Genomic DNA, 20,832 nt, shown 5'->3' with positions numbered 1-20,832 from the left:
AAAATAATTCAAGAAAACTTCCCAGAGGTGAAGAATAAGTACTTCCAAATGATGAAACATACTCATTGAGAATCTAGAAGAAATTCTAGAATCTAGAAGAGTGGATAAAAACAGACCCATATAAAGGGACATTGTCATAGTATTTCATAATGCTGGGTACCTAAAGAAGATTCTAAAGTTTTCCAGAAACAAAGGGAGAAGAAAAACATATTTATAAGAATCAAGACTTGAATAGAATCAGTCTTCTAAATAATTCCACTGAAAACTCAAAGACAAAGGAAGAATGCCTAAACATTCTGTCATAAAATTATTTCTAACCTTCACATCTCTATCCAGATGAATTATCAATTAAGTGTGAGGATAAATGAAAAACAATTTAGGACATATGAAACCTCAAAAAAATTTATCTTTTATGCATCCTTTCTCTGTAGGCTATTGCAAGAGCTGTTCCATCCAAACATTTAGGAAACAGAGGGTCCACAAAAAAGAAAGACAAAGGAAATTCTCAAGTTCACAGATGAAGGGAGACACTGGGCTGAGTGAGAGCTGCGGATCAGGTCTATAGAGATTAGTCCAGACTGGGGAAAGTCAGAAGATTCCAAGGAAGCTTCCAAAGACAAGAAGTTGATAAGTACCTAATAAAAGTGTATTGAGATGAGCATTACATGATGGAGGAGAAGCATGTGGAACACCAAGAAAGAAAATGACATAAAACCAAATGTTGTATGGGAAAATAATCATAGCAAAGCACGTGACTCCAATGCGAATAGTGTTCGCATAATCATAATGAAAACAGGCCATTGATTTAATCAAAAGTATGATCTAAATGTATCGAGAAGATAGAAAATTGGAAAAATGTATATATGTGCACGTGGTGGTGGTTAACAGACAGGGGACAGAAAAGAGAACTATATTTTTATCTTCCAAAGATGGAAGTCAATAGATAATGACTAAAACTGAAAATCCTCTCCAATAATCATCCTATTTAGAGATAAAAAGATAGATTTTACCCAAAAAAAGTGAAAATATTTTAAAGTTATCTCTGGGACATGGAAAAAATATATAGGGAATAGGGAACTTCTACTTTTCAAAATAAACCTTATAGCACTGTTTGGCTCTTTATGTGCATATATTACTTTGATCTAAAAATTAAATTAAAAAAATAGGCAGACAATCTGAATTACCACACAGATTAAATTAAGAAGAAGCCAGGAAAGCCAGAGGTCTGGAAAATATTCGGATTTCCTTCCTTTCCTCTGTGGGCCCTGGGTCCCTTCCTGTTTACCTCAGCTGTCATCTCTGGGGTTGTCATATTAGCCAAATCCTATTCTTTTCTAACCAAATCATCTTCCTGTCTCTGGAAATCTCTCCAACGACTAAATGAGTAGTTAAAGGCACATAGCCTTAAACAGTCTTTCACCAAACATCGGAAGCCAAAGAGATTTCCCTTTGGGTGAATGACACATTTGAACACAGTTGTTTCAAGATGCAAATTTCTCCAAAATATATGTATGTGATTTTGTTTCTTTAGCAAACAGTAACAACAACAACAACAATAACAACAAGGATATATATGCTTCTGATTGAGGTTGAAATAGTACTAATCTCATGTGGCCTCTAAGAATAGAATATCCAAACTTTATCATTAAATTCTATGTGTGGTACAGTTATTTCCAAACCATTTAAATCCCTGGGTGCTTCTCTTCTATGGCCAATGAACAAGAAGGGATTGGGAGGTTGCAGTTCATTCATTGCTGCCAGGACTCACCCACAACTGTGGGTGAGGAACACACACAGGAGTATTTTCAGTGCCTCTAACCCCTGGTTCTTCCTAATGGCCCCTCTGACGTCCTCCCACTCAAACAGTGGCTGTCACTTTTCAAGGGGAGTATGGATACAGCTGGAAACAAAGGAAGCAGCGGAGCTTTGAGTTTCAAATTAGACTTTTTTTTAAGCCCATGGCCAAAACAATGATCTTGAAAGCATAGATTTCCTTTGCAAGTGCCAGGCCCTCAAGACAGCAAATGGCTTTTTTGTTATTGTTGTTCTTGTTGTGTTTTATTTTTACTGTTAGAACCTTAGTTCTTTTCCCAGAAAACACTGGGGGAGGGGGTGGACAGTGAAACACAGGTGGGCAGAATAGAAGGAAACATAGATGAAAAAGGACACTTGAAATCGGATAAGGGGAAATCCAAAAGCAACAGAGAAAGTGTATCCTGCCTCCCGCCCAGAACTCTGGAATGCGCCAAAGAGAAAGGAGTTCAACCACAGGACAGACACAGCGCGAGAGACACCTTTGAAAGGTGGGAAAGAGTGAGGTGGGAGGCCACAAACTAAGGGAGCTCTCGACAGGAAAATGAAGTCGGCCACACATTCACGTATCTCAGTTCTATCATATAAAAATTTAAGCCCACCACTAAAATGCTCAGATCTGGAGAACTGGTGGAGTTTTGCTTTGCTCTAAATACACAGCCTTTTCAATAAGGGGTATCGAAGACCCATTCACTTGTTCAAAAAGAATTTATTGACTACTTACTACGTTCCGATTATACCAGGGATACAGAGGTGAACCAGATAGACAAGCTCCCTGCCTTCGTGGCTCCCACTTTAGCTGGGGAGACAAGCAGAAAATATGTAAAGAAAGAATTAAAGAACATAATTATAGCCCATAATAAAAGGACAATGAGATATAAAGGATGGAGACACTTTGGACAGCCTGAGGAAGAAAGTTCTAGAACTTGCCATGCATGGCAAGGAACCAGAGAAAAGGGGCACAACTCATCAATCTCTGATTACTTTTCCCACCACAGAGCTAGGAAGAATAAGAGAGTCTTTCTTGAAGAATCTCTTCCCTCTTGGCATCATCACCTTAGCTCCCTCCCGCCCCTGCCTGCCAAGCAGTGCCCCAGGCTCCCAATGTTTTCTCCACCCTCTTCTGAAATCTCAGCATCTCTTTCTTCATTGTGGCAGTGAGAGAGTTTGAAGCTCAGTCCATGCTGGTGTGCTGAAAAAGGCTTAGACCTTTCAGAGAACGAAGTAGCAGTTTCACAGGGGCCTTCTAGAGGGAAGGACACACAAAACAGGGACCATCGGCAAAGTGATCAGGGAGATATCTGGAAATTGGCTCCCCTAAATCACTCCTTGTAGGGAGACACTGCTCGGCCTATCAGGAGAGCTGCCCTTGATCCTTCAAAAATTTGTTCCCAATATCACACTTTCCAATATTTAAGAGACAAGAGTATAAGGATCCAGCAAAAGAAATAGAAAAAAAGGGTGCCTGGGTGGCTCAGTTGGTTAAGCAACTGCCTTCAGCTCAGGTCATGATCCTAGAGTCCCACGATCGAGTCCCACATCAGGCTTCCTGTTCAGTAGGGAGTCTGCTTCTTCCTCTGACCCTCCCCCCGCCTCATGTGCTCTCTCTCTCTCTCTCTCTCATCCTCTCCCTCTCAAATAAATAAATAAATCTTAAAAAAAAAAAAAGACGAAATAGAAAAAAAAAGTAGCCAGAGCAGTGGGAGAGAAACCAGGGAGAGATAAACATCAAGAAACCAGAGATGTTTCTGCATGGATGAAAAAGGGTCTGTGAAATTTAGCAAATGTCTTTCAAGTGGTGGAAGGGGAAGTCCACTTTTAATAGATAGCAAATGAAGATAAAGTGAAGACACATGCTTTAGGAAGCTTGCTTTAAAAAAGAAGAAGAAGAATTAGTTAGATCACAGGCAAAGACAGTGCAAACTGGAGTGTTCTATTCACATATGTGTATTTTTTTAGGATTAAATAGACATGAGCATGATTATGGGCTGATGAGAAAGGGCCAGTAAGTAGAGAGCTAGAGAGATAGAAAACACAGGAGAAACAAGGGCAAACCACTGGAGGAAATAAAACATCGAAGGACAAAACAAATCCATGACCACACCCTGGACCATCCACACAACTCTATAGACTCATATACGGAACTGCCCACGCACCATAACAAGTGACCATTTGCCACTTAGCACAGCAGTTGCTTGCACCAAAAGCCTGAAATGAAATCCTGACCCTTGCTTTCTCTCATACCCTCATATGTTGTGGGTCCTAACATTTGTCCAGAATCTAACCAATTCTAACTACCACTGGCATCATCTCTCACCTTGACTACTAACCTGTCTGCCCTCTGCCATCCTCGATCCCTCACAGTCTGTTTTGCACACAGCAGCCAGACTGATCTTTATGAACCACAAGACAAATCATGCCACTCTTTGGCCCCAAGCCCTCAAACAAACGCCTTCCCATCTGACTCAGAAAAAAGTCACTCCTTGGTGTGACTTGGTGAAAAAGGTCCTGTGTGGTTTGGCTGCCCCCTCACTCCCAAGCCACTTCCCTCCTCCAGCCCGTCTTTGTAAGAGGATCGGGAAAGTCCAGGAAGGCACATCTGCTACAGCGACCCTTTCCTTTTCAGAGAAATAAAAGAAAGGCCGTCTCCTGAAATGAAGAACAGTCAGAGGTTGAGGAGAGGTGGAAAGAAAACATGTGAGAGTTGCACAAGAAGAGCTACTCAGCCAAATGTGAGAGGGAGATGACCTAAAATAAGCAAAGATTTGTAAGATCATGAACAATGCATTTCAATGGTACCTGTTCACATAGCTGTGGTTTACACCAGCCAGTTCTCAACAGTCCCAAAACAGGAAAAGACACAAGTAGATTCGGGTTGGGGATTTTTGAAGACACAGTGCAGCAACAGGACAAAGGATGATGGAATCTCAAATGTTGGTGTGTGTCTGGGATGAGGGAACAGTGTTCTCTAGCTAGACCCTCTGAAGAGAAGGGAGGTGGGAAATGCACCGACTATGCGGGTCCTTTGAGGCCTTTTCTAAGAAAACTGAAAAGGCCAAGTCAGAGGCAGCTCAGTGTAAGAAAAGTTCCCGAGGTCAATAGCACCTACCCCTAATTCTCATTAGAAGAGTCAACACCCATTTCTTTTGGCAAAGTCTAACTACAGGTATGAGCTTAAGTGTCCTTCCCTTACATTCATTTTAAATCAGTCAGGCTCCCAAATTACACTTTCACATATGAAGACTTTGGGGGGGGGGTTGTTAAAAACATAAATTCAACTTTAAAAAAGATTAGCTCCAGAACTAGCTTCAGAGAGAATTTTTTAAAGCCACCAGTATTTCCTGACAGTCAACCTGAACATAATTCTCATCCCATAAAAATCTTCCTATCTACAATCACGTAGCCCAAAGCTACAACCATATACCTGGCACCTTTACTCCCAGGGAGGCCTAACTCAGTCATCACAATTTATGTGAAGATTAATAGGTAAGAAGCAGTCACTTAGGAACTGGCTTAGAAATTGTTCCATATAAAATCCCCTCTCTGAGCATACCAAAGTAATTCTTAAGTCCATACATAAGGCCTTCTGGGTATAACATTTATTTTAGCAAATTCTAAATACATTCATATATGGATTTGTTCGTCTTTCAACCTTTGAAAAATTTTGTATTTTATTTCCAGCACAATTAAAATTATATATATCAATTGATCCTTGATATCACATACATAAGGATCATCTAAGTCCCCAGGGCTTTTTCCCTAGCAGAGCACAATTCACCTACTAGGTTACAACCTATCTTGGACAATACACCCATTCATAGGAATCAACACAAATTTATTGGAAGGTTACCATATAATCTCATAAATAAAATTCTTCCCTGACTAAAATCCCTGTTCTTAGAAAGTGGGATTTCATAAAAACTTCTTGCCAAGTCAATTTTATTTTCTATCTTATAACATGAAAACTCCAAGTATATGTAATATAGCTAATAGTCTAATTTAAATATATTTTATTGAACTTGCATGGTGACTCAGAAAAAAAGCATCACTGGCAGTGAAAAATACTGGTTAAGTGTAATCTACCCGCACTAGGTTAATGGTTACTTATAAAATTATTTTCCTTCATACAAGAAAAAAAAAGATTTAGATCCCATAAAGGCAAATTCTCCATGTGATTCTCTCCCCTCAACTATCCAATGAAACTACTGCGGAAGGTCACCAATGACCTCGTGATGCCAACCAGACCTCCTAACTCACTGTCCCATTTATGATGCTGTTCTCCCTTCCTTCTTGACATTCATTCATCCTTTGTTGCAACAAACTCTTCTTCTGGAGTCATGCTTCCTTTTTACCCCTCTCAGTTCTCTTCTTTACCCTTCTGTGGCTCTCCTTCCTCAAGTGTCACCCTTCACCAGCTTCTTTCTGACTCTACCCTGCACTCTCTTGACATCAGTTACTTTCTCTACACCATGATTCACAGAGATCTCACCATGCTTCACATCCCTAGAACCCCACAACACACTTTTAACTGCCTAACCTAATACACATCACCAACTGAATGACCTGCAGGCACCTCACACTCAACACATTCAAAATAGAACTATTCTCTTCCCCCAGGAATGGTTGATTCTTCTTTCCTATCTCAGAAAAGAATTTAGTCATTCACTCAGCTGAATTAGCCAGAAACTATCAGTCCTTTTGACTCTTCTCTTGACCATATTTGACACATTTATCCACTCACCAATAACAACTTAAAAAAAGGTTTTAGGAATTTTATATGCAACCTATTTTTGAGTATTCCAAATAACTCTGCAATGTAGGGATCTCCATTTTACAGCTGATGGTTTAGATAATTGATGTAAATTCTTACGTGAATGTAGGTTTGTCTGACTCTAAAGTCCATGGTCTTCTCATAAACCACGCTGTCTAGCTAGACTGTAGGAAGCTACAAATACACCACATCTGGCCTGCCACCTGTTTAAAGTTTTATTGGAACATAGCCATGCTTATGTATTTATGTCTTTGCCCACTTTAACACTACAATAGCAGAGATGAGTGGTTGCAACAGAGACTTATGGACCACAAAGCCTAAGATAGTTGTTATCTGTCCTTTTATAGAAAAAAACAATTTGCCAATTCTGAAACTATACCATCCTCCATAACCCTACCACCTCAGGTTCTTGCAACAGCCTCCTAACTGGTTTCTCTTCCCACAGGCTTTATCTCCTCCAATCCATCTTCCACACTGAAGAACAAAGTTCTTATTTATCTCACAACCTTTAGGATAAAAGACAAATTCCTTATCAAGCTATGCAAGGTTTTTTGACATCCTAGTTCCTCCTTCCATCCTCCCCATCCACATCTACTTTCCGTTCAAGCCAATGTGAAATACATGGAGTTCTACAAAAGGGCCAAGCCATTTCATTACTGCTTTTTTTCACATATGTTCTCTTTATTTCAAAAAATGCCTAAGTCCTATGTGTTTTTTTGTATTCTAAGCTCAAGAGTCACTTCCTCCTAGAAATCTTCCTGTATTGTTCAGGGTAAGCTAGATAAACTTCTTTCATTTGTTCAAATTATGTTTAATGAGCCTAACTATCAACTAGGCACAATGCTTTATGCTAAATATATAATGACAAATAGGACAAATACAGACCCTGTTCTTACCAGCCTTATAGTTCAGCCCAACTTCTTTATTCATCTGTTCAAAGTCTTAGCTCTTAGCTCATAGTATTAAGAGAGGTAAGATGGACATGAAGATGGAGAAGGAATGGAGATGGGGAAGGAGTTGCAGATGGAAAGAAATGGGAATAGAGATGGGGATGAGGATGGAGTTGAGGATGGAGATGAAATGGGGATGGGGATGAAGATAGGAATGAGGAGGAAGATGGAGATGAGGATGGAGATGGGGATGGAGATGGGGATGAGGTTGGAAATGGGGATGTGGAAGGAGATGGAGATGAGGATGGGGTGGAGATGGGGATGGGGGTGGAGATGGGGACAGGGGTGGAGATGAGAATAGGGATGGAAATGGGAATGGAGATGGAGATGGAGATGGGAATGGGGATGGAAACGGGAATGGGGATGGGGATGAGGATGGGGATAGAAATGGGAATGGAGATGGAGATGGAGATGGGAATGGGGATGGAAACAGGAATGGGGATGGGGATGAGGATGGGGATGGAGACGGAGATAGGGATGGGGTTGGCAGTGGGCATGGGGATGGAGAAGGAGATGGAGAGAATGGGAGAGAAAGAAATGATTCAGTGATTCTCTTGTCTGACACTCACCATGCCACTAACTTAACTCACCATACCACTTACCTCAGAAAGTATCCAATTTGTCTCCTTAATAACAATACTACCAGAACACCTGGCACAATGCTGGATGAATTAAATAATTTTGAGTGATACAGAGACACAAGGTAGTTCCAGAGACCAAGTCCTTGCAAAGAGGTCAGGCTAGTTAATAGGCCACTGAAAAAATTTCCTGTTTTCTGGGAAAACTCAATCTTTAGAAAATCTGAGAGGTTTTGTGAAAATGTGACTAGGTATAAAAAGGAGCATGAGTATAAAAGAACATTCCTGCAAAAGATACAAGTTCTATTTTGAATAAGAAACAGGGAATAAAGTGCACATCACATAGTCTTTTTCTAACTACTGGACTATACATCTGAAACTACTGAACCATGAAAAAAGGTACTTATAACCCTGAACTTTGTGTTCCACAAAATGTTTTTCCTCATAGGATACTCAGCTCATTAAAGAAAAGAGACCCCCCCAAAAAAGGAAATCTTTTTTACAAGCAGAGGTAAAGCAGACACAAAGAATTGACCCAGTTTCCAAAATAAACATTAAGCTTAAAATTCTCTCCATCTGGCTGAATCTAAAACCAGAAATGAAAATCAGCATGTTCACACTCCACTTCCTACCTACACCACAACAGCAAGGACAAGAAAAAATTCAATTAATTTTATATTATATTATATATTACTTAATATTATACTCAGTCATCTAAAGTCTCATGTTAAGATTTGTAAATTTTTTTAATATTGGAAAATGGCAATAGTTCACTTTTATGCTTTTTAGCAGCATTTCTTTAATATTTTATATTAAATATAATATATTTAAATATATATAAACATATATATTTAATATTTCTTTAATATTTATTTTCATTTTGTTTTTTTTCTTCCAAGTTTTTATTTAAATTCCAGTTAGTTAACAGTTCGCTTTTAAACCTGCCTGGATGTCCATAACGGCCAAACTCCTTCAGAGTCCCCACTGGCCTGGTATACAGATTTCTCCCCAGGCCCCACTCTTATGTCCTGAAGTAAATGTCTTTTTCTGCTTAATTTCTATTTGAAAAACACTTTTCTTTCCAAAAGCATATTTTCTGTTCTCTACAATATCTCCTGACAATGTCCCCTTTACTCTTTAGTGTATATATTCCATACAAGACGCGTCTTACTCTCTATAAAACAAGGTATGTAATACACATGAAAAGCCCTAAAAACTGTGACATCTCTTCCATTTCATTAACCCCATTCCAAAAAACAGCCCAATTCTATGAATAGTGGCATAACTGCACCAACAGAATCTTAGATATATAAAATGTTGGCACTGAAAGAGACCTTAAAACTCATTTATATCAACTCCTGCATTACACAGTTGAAAAAACTAAAACCCAAAGAGATTCAAAGACTCTCCAAGGTCACATAGGCCTTTGCCCTCAGCTTATGCTATATTCTCCCAATCTGTGGGTCTTACCATTTTCTATTTATTTCCTTTTTCTGTAGAGAGAGATAAAAGCAATGCCTATAATCGCAGCTTGGCTTTTATCTGAACTCCACAGAAAACGCCAAATTAGACCATCAGCTGGAGAATATGATGGTAGCATCAGTCTCCTCTGCATGATACTGAGTGACCAGTATGTAACAAGTGCTCCCTGGTGGCTTAACCACCCACATGGAGATTTGAATTTCTCTTCATACACATCCCACTGGCAGATGGTCCTGCTATACTTCTAAATGTGCTAAACCACTTGCCTGCTGCACTATAAACCATATCAGTCAATTACACAAAGATCTTAGACTGAGCTATCATCAGTTACATTCTATTTGAAAACAGCAGATTAGCATTATTATGACTACCTGCCTGTCTACCAATTAAATCTCAGCAGTTTTCATATTTATAGTTTTTAGTTTTGCTTTGTTTTACTTTTAAAGACTTAATTGCATGGACTCCTACCAGGACAGATTCTGATTGCCATATACCACATGAGTCAGGCTGCCTCAGCCTAGCAACCAAGCAGGCAACAATAGAAAGATCAAAAAGAAAAAAATACTTTTAAATAAAGCAAATACCCAAAGTCTAATCTTATAGTCCTTCGAAATATGCTGTCTAAACTATGCTGTCTACATGTTTATTAACGTATTTAACAGCGTGTTAAAACAAAACAAAGCAAGCAAACAAAATAGAGAGAGGGAGAGAGAAAAAGAGATAGAAATTTATGGTTAGACACAAATTATTTATGGCAAAAAGTTATTCATAACTTATATTTTTATTTTATGTTTCTTTCTTTAAAAATTATAATGACAAAGTCCAGTACATAGATTTTTGTAATGGTTGGGTTAAAGTAAAATACAATTTATATGATCATTTAGTAATGAAGAAAAAACTAAGTAAGTAATTACTTCCTTGATAAATCTTTAGAAGAGGATTCATAAAAACGCATTAAGACAAAAGGATAATCATATCAGAAAAATTCCATTCTCATATTGCTTTGTTTTATAGCCATCAAAACAAATCATCTGTGCACGGAGATGCTTTCTGAATAGAAGCAAAATTAGTCTGTTAATCGTGGGGAAAAAGAAAACTATTAAGGGCTCAATAAGATTATATAAATGAAATGGATTAGAAAGCATTTCATGAAGGTATCATGAAGTATTTGCTCTGCAAATAAGCAAAGAGATTACCCACATCTTGATCTCAAAAAAAAAAAAAAGTATGCTATTTTCCACAACTGACTTTTTTTTTTTTGGCAGAACTAACTACAAAAATATATTTTCACAAATGTCCTTTGGTGGTGAGTTCCATGAACATCAGCAGGGTCATCAGGTTCATTATGAATGGACAAATGCAAAGGAATGAGAGAGAGTTTACTATCCTGAGATAGTATAATGGCTGCAACCAGAGCCATGAAGTTCTACTCAAGGCATAGAGCATGCCAAAATTGAGAAGAGACAAATTTGAGATAAAGAATGCATGGTGGTAGACATATGTTGAGAAGATCCAAACAACTTTTCTAGTCCTGCAAATCTGAGCAGGAAGATTCTCCACCCTGGGCAAATGATGGACAAAGGATTTAAGTCTAAGAAATCCCCAGGTAGCAGATAAAAGAAATAATCCTGGGATCCTGCTGACATGGAAGGGATCAAGAGGGAACATAAGGTGACTGGGATTGAAGGAAGGACACAGTCATAAATTTTGTCTGAATATTTGTCTGAAAGCAGCAAGGAGAACCCTGAGACTGTGTTCCTGGACAGAGTCCATATGCAATTCAGCATTAGGGGTGAAAGGACCTAGAGGTCAGAGAGGAAAGGCCATTAAAGAAAGAAGAGGGCTCAGAATGGACCTAGGAACTGGAATTGTTGCCATTAAAATTTCTCAATTTTGCTAGAAGGCATGAAAACTTTAGATGACTTTCTCCAGAAAAAGAGGCTATCATTTTACAAGTAGTGATTATTTTTCTCCACAGAATACAGGGAGTTGGTTTCTCCACCAAACTTTTGATAAAACAGTTTTCTCAGTTACTGTGTTATAAGGTTATAATTGGTACTTCTCAAACACCACTCAATTCTAGATTGACTAGAATCAGCACAACTAAAATCACGAAGCTTTCTTTTTCTATTTCCCTCTTCCTTTACTCTCCTTCCCCATGACACACACACACACACACACACACACACACACACACACACACACAGAGGCATACAGACATACATGCTAGCTAAATCCGTAGCTGCATCTATGGCTGATAACACATACTGGGTTCTGGGAACAGTAGTAGTTTGTTTTGTTTGTCTTCCTTGGTGTTATTGTAGGGAGAAAAGTGATACTAAGATTACAAACAGCTGCAAGAGGCACATTTGGTTGATATTCTGAGCATGTGTGTCTAATAAATTTTGGAATTGCAAGAAGTTACTGTAACACTTCATGGGTCTTGACAGTTTTCTATCAGCTTCTTGGGTGGCTGCAAAGGAAACATGCCATTAAATTACTAAGGACCCAGGGACTAAGAAGGAAATTAAAAAGCATTTCCCTGGAACACTCCTGGCAATAGAAACTGGACTTGAGACATAAAAAGAAAACCAAAGTCAACAGGCAAAAGAAATGTCAGAAACTAGTTTATAAATGGAAAACTAATGCTCGGGTGTTAAAAAAGAAAATCGCAGAAACTCAGAAAAGAAAGGGGCCAAGTTTAAGACCAGGTCTTCATCTTGAAATCAAGATAGGAACTAAATAGAGATAAAAGAAGGAGAAAGACCTTTAGATATAGCACTACAACTGGCCATACATGAACTAGAGAAAGGATGTAACCAAAATGAACTAAATGAAGTTTTAAAAAACTCAACTGAATCTACATGAAAATTTTCAATGATTTGAAAATTCAATCTACAATGAAAATTTTCAATGTCTACCTAGATTCCAAAGGTAGACAGTAAAAAGTGGTGGGAGACAGGGTTGTTGGCGCTTTCACTAACTAGCCTCTTAGAACTTCTCATCAGGAACTTAGAGACGTAGAGTTGAAGCAATCCAGTACAGGAGCCACTACATTCCCAGAGGCAGACATAGGTGAACTCAGGGCTTTCACAAAGGAATCAGAGCCAAACCTTGAAGCATGTGCACTTTCCCAGCATGTATCTTCATCAGAGACCTAACTGGAGTGGATTCAAGAACAGGAGATTCTCATTATAACCATCAAGGACATCTTCAGTTTCACTCATTCATACAACAAACTGTGATTGAGTATGGCATAAAAAACTGTTTAGAAGCTGAGTATACAAAAGCAAAAATAGGCAGACAAAGGCCCTACTGTCTGGAAAGGAAAAGAAAAGAAAAGAAAAATGGAGTAAATGTGTTTTCAGGTCTTGGTAAGTACAGAAGCAAAAGATTAAAGGGCAAGGATTAAGGGTGATTGGCTTTGGGTGTTCTCTTTTTATAGAGGATAGCACTGGGAGGAATTTCTGAAGAGGCAATTTGAGTGGAGACCTGCATGAATTCATGGCATAAATAAGAGGGGTGTTATAAGCAGTGGGGAAGCAAGTATGAAGACCCTGAGACAAGACTGAGCTTAAAGTGTTCAAAGCAAGATGGCTAGCATGGATGGAATCGAATAAGCAAGTGCAGGAACAACAAAAAGTGAAGTGGGCAAGGTGGACAACAGCCAGACCATTAAGACTTTGATAGAAGGGTAGGGAATCTAGATTTTATATTATGTGCAATGGAAAACATCGGAGGGCTTCGAGTAAAGTAATGGTGTGATCTTATTTACTTTAAAAGGGCTACTCTCACTCTCTCTGACCGACTTATTTCACTTAGCATAATACTCTTTAGCTCCATCTATCACTTCTGGGTAGACACTATGGGGCAAGAGTAAAAAGAGAAGGAACATATAGGAGATTGTAGTAACTATCCAGACCAGTGATGGTGACTTGGTCTTGAGTGGTAAGCTACAGAAGTGGAGAGAAATAATCAAATGTATTCTGAAGGTAAAACCAACAAGACTTGTTATAAAAAGATGTCATAAATGAGAAGAAGCAAGAATCTAGGATGATTCCTATGTTTGGGGCCTGAGAAACAAAGTGAATAGTGCTATCCTTCAACTCTATATAGATTTTTTTTTCCTATTATCCTATTGTTTAAAAATGTTGAGAAAAAAAAAAGAAAGAAAAATCTAACTATGCTAGTCCAACCACTTGCAAAATAGTTTGGCAATTTCTTTTAAAAACTAAACATACATTTATTTTGTGTCTCAACAATCTCTTTCCTGAATATTTATCCCAGAGAACTGAGAACTTATATCCAAAAAAAAAAAAATTGTACACAAATGTTCATGGCAGCTTTCTTTGTAATGGCAAAAACTGTAAACAATCAAAATGGCTTTCAATAGATGAACAGTTAAACAGTGATATATCCAAACCATGAAATACCACTCAGCAATAAAAAAGGAATAAACTATGGATACGCTCAACAACTTAGATGGCTTGCAAGGGGTTATGCTGAATGTTAAAAGCCAATTTCAAAGGGTCACATTTTGCATGACTCCATTTACATGACATTCTCAAAATCCCAACACTATATAGATGAAGAGCAAAACAGTAGTTGCCAATGCCTAGGGATGCTTTGGGGGAAGGGGTGGGTATGACTATAAAGGAGTAACATGAGGAAGGAAGTTTTTGTGGTGATGGAACAATTCTGTATCTTGATTTCAGTGGTAGTTAAAGGAATTTACACATGATAAAACAACACAGAACTACACACACATATTGTGTTAGTGACAATGTCGATCATGTGCTGGATTGATTATAGAGGAGGTAACTATTGGAGGAAACTAGGTAAAGGGCACAAAGGCCTTCTCCATACTATCTTTGCAACTTCCAGTGAATCAATAATTGCTTCAAAATAAATGTTTTTAAATCTAACTATGCTCGAGTATAAGGTAAAATGCATTATATAAATACTAAAAGCAGTACAGTAATAAATACCACATCTGACAAAATGTCGTCTTCTGAATTTATAACACACCAATACATTTTACCACGTTGGGTGTGTAGGCAGCAGTTTAATTAATCATCAGGATCTCTTGTATGTAGGAACATATTTCCTCCTAAAGGCCTCTGAAGTAGCAGCACTTGGCATTCTCAATCTACCTCCTTACCTCTAAACAGCAAGTAGAACCTGTGTGTTCTGGTTTCTGCACCTGCACAAAGGAGTATAGAGAAATGGAAGCTAAACTGCTAACATTGGTGCTCCAATAGCGATCAAAAACTTTCAACTCTGAAAATGTGAAAACTGCCTTACATTGACCCAAGATATTGACTTTTCATGGGCCACCTGACACTCCTGGACTCTTAACATCTTTCCCATCGGTGTCAAAATACAAACCTCTGCAATGTGGAATCTCAAAAGGATGGCTCAGACCACAAACCAATGACCATGACCCAAAGGCTTAACAGGTGCTAATAACACTAATCATACCTCTAGTACGATGATCTTAAGGTTACTCTAGGGGTCAGAACTAGGCTTGGATAAATCATCTAAGTCAACCTGAAGGGGTAGACGATGGTGAAGTCTCCCTCAAAATCTTCTTTTAAAACAGCTTCTTTGATATGTATCTCCTTAATGTTCTGATCTGACATAATCGATCCTCAGTCTGAGTGGAGAACATGTGTTCTTTTACTCCTTAGAGAACATTCTACTCCCTGGAACACCATCCAGACATTTAGTACTCAGGTATGCCTGCTAAATCCTGGACACTTTTGTCATTGCCAAATGAGCTTGTATTTACTAATCCTTTCATTCTCTCAAAGGCTCAAATATTCAACCTAGAGTGTCTGTAATGAAGACCAGATTTATAAAACTTTTTTATGAGTCCTAATTGTAAAAAAACAACATAAAACTATCCTGAGATCAGTGTTAGTCAAGAATTCAATTACTAACTAAAGTAGTTTCTAAACTATGTATCTCCCATCATATCCTGTCTGCTTTTTTGACATTTAATGCACAGCCAACAAAACCTATGGGATGTGTTAGATGCTGCCTTTCTAGATGCTGGTCTCCCTTGGAAAGAGCTCTGCCAGATAGGATGCTGTGAATAGAATTAAATCAAAGAGCTCCCATTCTGATTTTTGTATCAGTCTATCTACACTGTTTTTCGTGTGCTAATACATTCTAAAAAGTAAATATATTATTTGCATATTTATATTCTAAGGCTGAATAAAAATTAAACCAATGCAAATAATATGGATTAAACGCCTTTCTGAAGACAAAGTAGTTTCATTTTCATCCTGTTAGAGATTAGAGTCTGGAAAACTGCCAACAACAATGATTTTTTAATTAAAGAAGAAAAAAACAAGATACTTACAGCCAACCATCATCATGGCCACTGAAAACATCTTCTCCACATCTGTGGTAGGAGCTATGTTTCCAAATCCTATGGTTGTAAGGCTTGTCATGGTAAAGTAGAGAGAGGACACGTACAGAGAGTCCTTGCTGGGTCCTCCTTCCCATATCCCTGCACTGGTATTATATCGATACGGAGTCCCAATGCTCAAGGCCAGCTGGTAGAGCCAACTGTCTATTTGGATGGTGTTCGTCACTTCATCGATGACCTCATAGTCCCCAATGCTGTACCATATGCAGGCCAGCCAGTGGGCAACTAGTCCAAACACACATACCAGAAGCACGAGGACTGCTGCTCCATACTCTAGGTAGTGGTCCAATTTCCTAGCAACACGGCCTAGTCGCAAGAGACGCACCACTTTTAAAGAACTGAAGAGACTGCTGATTCCCTAAATAAAAGAAAAGAAATGACATGAGACTTTCAGAAAAGAAAAGGCTGGGGTACAATTCAATGGTTTATCTTCACGAACTTGATTGCCCATCTATACTCTAAGAACATACACATAATATAGCTCTGACTTTAAGTCAAAAAAATGCTGAAACAGTAAAGAAACTTTTCTTAAAAAAAAGCAGATTTTCCCCAAAGAAATAAGATATTTTTGAATTATTAAATAAGACAACTTTTCATTAGCTAAGGAAGATCCAATTTGTCTTCAGAAGTGATGTATAAATAGCACAGAGAAAAACTAAAGGACAAAATTGTTCAAATGCAATATATACAGAGTACAGAAATAGGATGATGAAATCAGACCGTTTATTACTTCTTCCTATAAAACTTATCCTCTACTTGAAAACATTTATTTTTTTTATTTCTCACTTTATAATAACCATGAGCACCAAACTTCTGAGAAAGGAATCCCAATCTTACTGGCAAACAAACAGGAAATACTTCTGGGTATGTGGGGAGAATGAGCAGGTGCTATTGTTGTTTCCACTACCTCCTGTCACAGTCATGATAAGCACTAAATTTGTAGAGCTCTGAAAAAGTTAAGAGTTGAACGCAGAATGGGTACATAATCTACAAAATCCTATCATCCCCTAGCAATAGTCATAGAAAAGAATACTAAGGGAACAGCAGCAAGATAATTCATATTTTGCTGAGAAGCTTAAAATCCAAATACAGCATTATCCAAATGGAAATACAGAATACACTTTCTTCAAATACCAAAAGTCCCACAGTAATTTTTTTTGGAAGCATATATTAAGCCATGTGGGGAAAGAAGATAAATTCATTCCTGATGCAGGGAGGGAAGGTAGAGCTGTGATCGGGAAGCCTCTCATCTGACTATCACCTCCAAATCTCATGAGGTCTATGACTCCGTTATTGCTAATTCTTTCTCCCAGGGGGGAGACAAGGAGTCTAGCATAACTCACTCTGAGCTTCCTTCTGACCAACACAGAGGAATTGGTTGGTGTAGTGGAACAGATGTGACATTAGTAAGACACTAATTTTGGCATCATAAGGTTCTCGATAGTTAAGATGAAAGGGTTAAGAATGCATTTGGTGCTACGGTGAGCGCTGTGAATTGTGCAAGACTGTTGAATCACAGATCTGTACTTCTGAAACAAATAATGCAACATATTTTAAGAAAAAAGAGAAAGAAGAAGATAGCAGGAGAGGAAGAATGAAGGGGAGTAAGTCAGAGGGGGAGACGAACCAGGAGAGATGATGGACTCTGAAAAACAAACTGAGGGTTCTAGAGGGGAGGAGGGTAGGGGGATGGGTTAGCCTGGTGATGGGTATTAAAGAGGGCACATTCTGCATGGAGCACTGGGTGTTATGAACAAACAATGAATCATGGAACACTACACCAAAACAAATGATGTAATATATGGTGATTAACATAACAATAAAAATTAAAAAAAAAAAAGAATGCATTTGGTCGGGACGCATGGGTGGCTCATTTGGTTAAGCGTCTGCCTTCGGCTCCGGTCATGATCTCAGGGTCCTGGGATCAAGTCCCACTTCGGGCTCCTTGCTCCGCAGGAAACCTGCTTCTCCCTCTGCCTACTGCTCCCCCGGCTTGTGCTCTCTCTATGTTTCTGACAAATAAATAAATAAAATCGTAAAAAAAAAAGAATGCATTTGGTTATATTATACTCCATATGGTAGCATAGGACTGAGATATTTCAAAATAAATAGTTGAAAGAGAGAGAACAAAGAGAAGTAGAAACAAGAGACCTTGTGGAAACGAAAGTAGCAGGAACATTTTGAAAGTTTTCTGTCTCAAGCTCAATACCTTAGGTCTGGCTCTATTTCAATTCCTGCTCTTAAATGTTGTGGCATCAATGCGCAGCCTTAAAATAAATTCTCATTTCGCTTGAACCCTTGAGGGGATGGAAAACAGATACTGAACTTTAGGTGGTTAAAAAAAGTAGAATTATGAAAATTCAGAAGATGAATTGGCATAATGCAGCGATGTGAGATCTTGGAAGGTAAGAAGATTCAAGAGAACTTGGAAGCTCTCAGAAATGAAACTGTGTAATCAGAAACAACAAAGACAAAAATAAGCATTTATTAAGCACTTCTACAGGTCAACGTCTGAGTTAGGCCCTCGGAGCATTAAAATAAATATGCCTTGCTTCTGCTCTAAAGAAACCCATAGTCCAAATGCATGACAGACCAAATGCATGACTAAATTGTGTTGTTAAAGATGTTCTCTAGTTAACTTAAAATTTTAAAGGAACAATGATACTTCCGATGAAATACTGCACAGAAGGGGTGCCTGGGTGGCTCAGTTGGTTCAGCGTCAGACTCTTGATTTTGGCTTAGGTCATGATCTCAGGGACGTGAAATCGAGCCCCAAGTCAAGCCCAATGTTGAGCCCTGCATTGGGCTCCGGGCTGTGTGTGAAGCCTGCTTAAGAGTCTCTTTCTTCCTTTCCCTCTGCCCCTCCCTCCCTTTCCCTCTCTCTCTCTCTAAAAAATAAACAAAAACTGCACAGAAAGTCATTTCTATCTGAATTTTTTTTCTCTAAAAACAAAGAGAAGAAAAAAACAGAGAGGAAATCTTTACCCTCATTCAAACTAAAAAACAGTCACAACTCTTAACCAGAATGCGAAAAACCAGAACCTACTAGAATTAGGTCCAAATGGTGGGAGGGCACACTCCCCTGATTTCTGACATAGACAGAGCTCTTCAAAAGGAGGTGGTCCACCGTGAAGGGTACCTGCTCAGGATCCCTTAATCAAACAGCACCATTTTCTAGGGCCATGTCCAACACTACTTAAACATTACAAAATATTTTGTAAGCATTATAAACTCTGCCACAGGTTCTGTGATACCACTTTCTCCCGGGTTTTACCAACTCCCCAGCTGACATCTCTTCCAAAATCATTTTCTAAGGCTATCCCTCTCTATGCTTCTATGATGTGTTAGGATTTTCATCATGACTATCCTCAGCCCTCTACTGCATATGCATGATTCAACTGACTTCTATATATCGAATTCACCAGTCCACTTCTTAGCACAAAACTGTCTCCTGACTTATTGATACAGAAGCCAAATACCCACTATACATCTCCATTTAAATGTCTCACAGGTGTTCAAAAGGTAATTGGTCCCAAAGGGAATCCCTTGCTCCTCCATCTCTTACTCTTGTGAGTGACATCATTACCTGCCTCATCCCTCAGACCTAGGGCTGAGCCTCCTGCCACATTCAGCTGGTTATCAAGTGTTATCAAAAACATGAGTAAGTGCTCAAAATACATCTACTAATAAATCTCTCAAAAATTTCCCTTCTTTCCTATTCCCAAGGCCTTGTCTTGGTCATGACTTCATGTTTTTACTTACTTGTGTGGCAGGAAAAGCCTCTCCATCAGCCACTGTAGCTCTGTTCCTACTCCCTTTAATTCACAGATCACACTATAAAGGCTACCAGTCTGGTGTATATTTAAATCCTATCTATTTATTCCTGTCCCTCTCCAATCCTAACTGTTACCTCATACCTATAGGATTGAGTATTAACTCCCTACTATGACATGCAAAGCCCTTCAGAACCTATTATCTGCCTATCTAACTTTTATCTGCCTTCAGAACCTATTACCTCCCACCAATTCCTGCTCCTGCCTTCTATGTTCCAGCCACACTTAGCTACGTGTAGTTCCAAGAGGTCCATCTGTTTCACGCCATGTTACTAGTTACTCCTTCTTCTTAAAGGGTTTGTCCTCCCACTCTCTTAGTGGCTAGCATCTTAAATGCAGTTTATGACAAACACTCTCTCCTCTGTGTGCACTTCCCAGACATCTCCACCATCCCCAACCATCTTCATTGACATACCTTCATCCTCTCCCCCACCGTGAGAGTTAAGTGTTCTTCCTTTATGTTATCATATACTCTTTGCATATTTCTATCACAAGTAGCACAATAACACTTTATTACAAGTCAAGCTTGCATGCATGACATTCCAGGAAACTCTAGACCCCTTGAAGAATATATCTAGTGTCAATTACAAAGCTTTGTCTATGGTAATATGCTAAACAGTTGATACGTTCGACGAATGTATGAAAAGACTTAGACAAGCCAAATGTGGATGGTGTAAATTTAGGGAAGGATAATTAATAATAGATGCTATGTGATTTAATAGTAAAATATAGACAACAAAACAGGCAATGTAACTTTGAGTTACAGTAATAAAGATACGGTATGAAGAATGAAAAAGAAATTCTCCTTAATTTCTCTAATGACCAGACCACAAGTATAGGAGATACATAAAATATATTCAGCACAGGACTGCCAAGAAAAGAACTCAAAAGTATACCCTATTAGGAAATATGGAAGGAAATAGAAAAAAGGAGACTGGGGCAGGGCATTATAATTGTGTTCAAATACACA

At 38.6% G+C, this 20,832-nt stretch overlaps 1 protein-coding gene across 1 annotated transcript in view; it reads right to left on the bottom strand.

Annotated features, from left to right (window-relative positions):
• Positions 1–20,832, bottom strand: part of KCNH5 (potassium voltage-gated channel subfamily H member 5) — a 302,764-nt gene that overhangs the window by 184,474 nt on the left and 97,458 nt on the right. Inside the window, exon 7 of the mRNA XM_088025032.1 lies at positions 15,961–16,387. Within this exon, the coding sequence (XP_087881158.1) occupies positions 15,961–16,387 (427 nt within the window). The remainder of the gene's footprint in view (positions 1–15,960; positions 16,388–20,832) is intronic.

The sequence above is a fragment of the Eumetopias jubatus genome, unplaced genomic scaffold, assembly GCF_037043125.1.
Source record: "Eumetopias jubatus isolate StellerSeaLion01/CBP00866 unplaced genomic scaffold, mEumJub1_p1.0 scaffold_7, whole genome shotgun sequence".
Lineage (NCBI taxonomy): Eukaryota > Metazoa > Chordata > Mammalia > Carnivora > Otariidae > Eumetopias > Eumetopias jubatus.
This window is presented reverse-complemented; position numbering and strand designations above follow the sequence as displayed.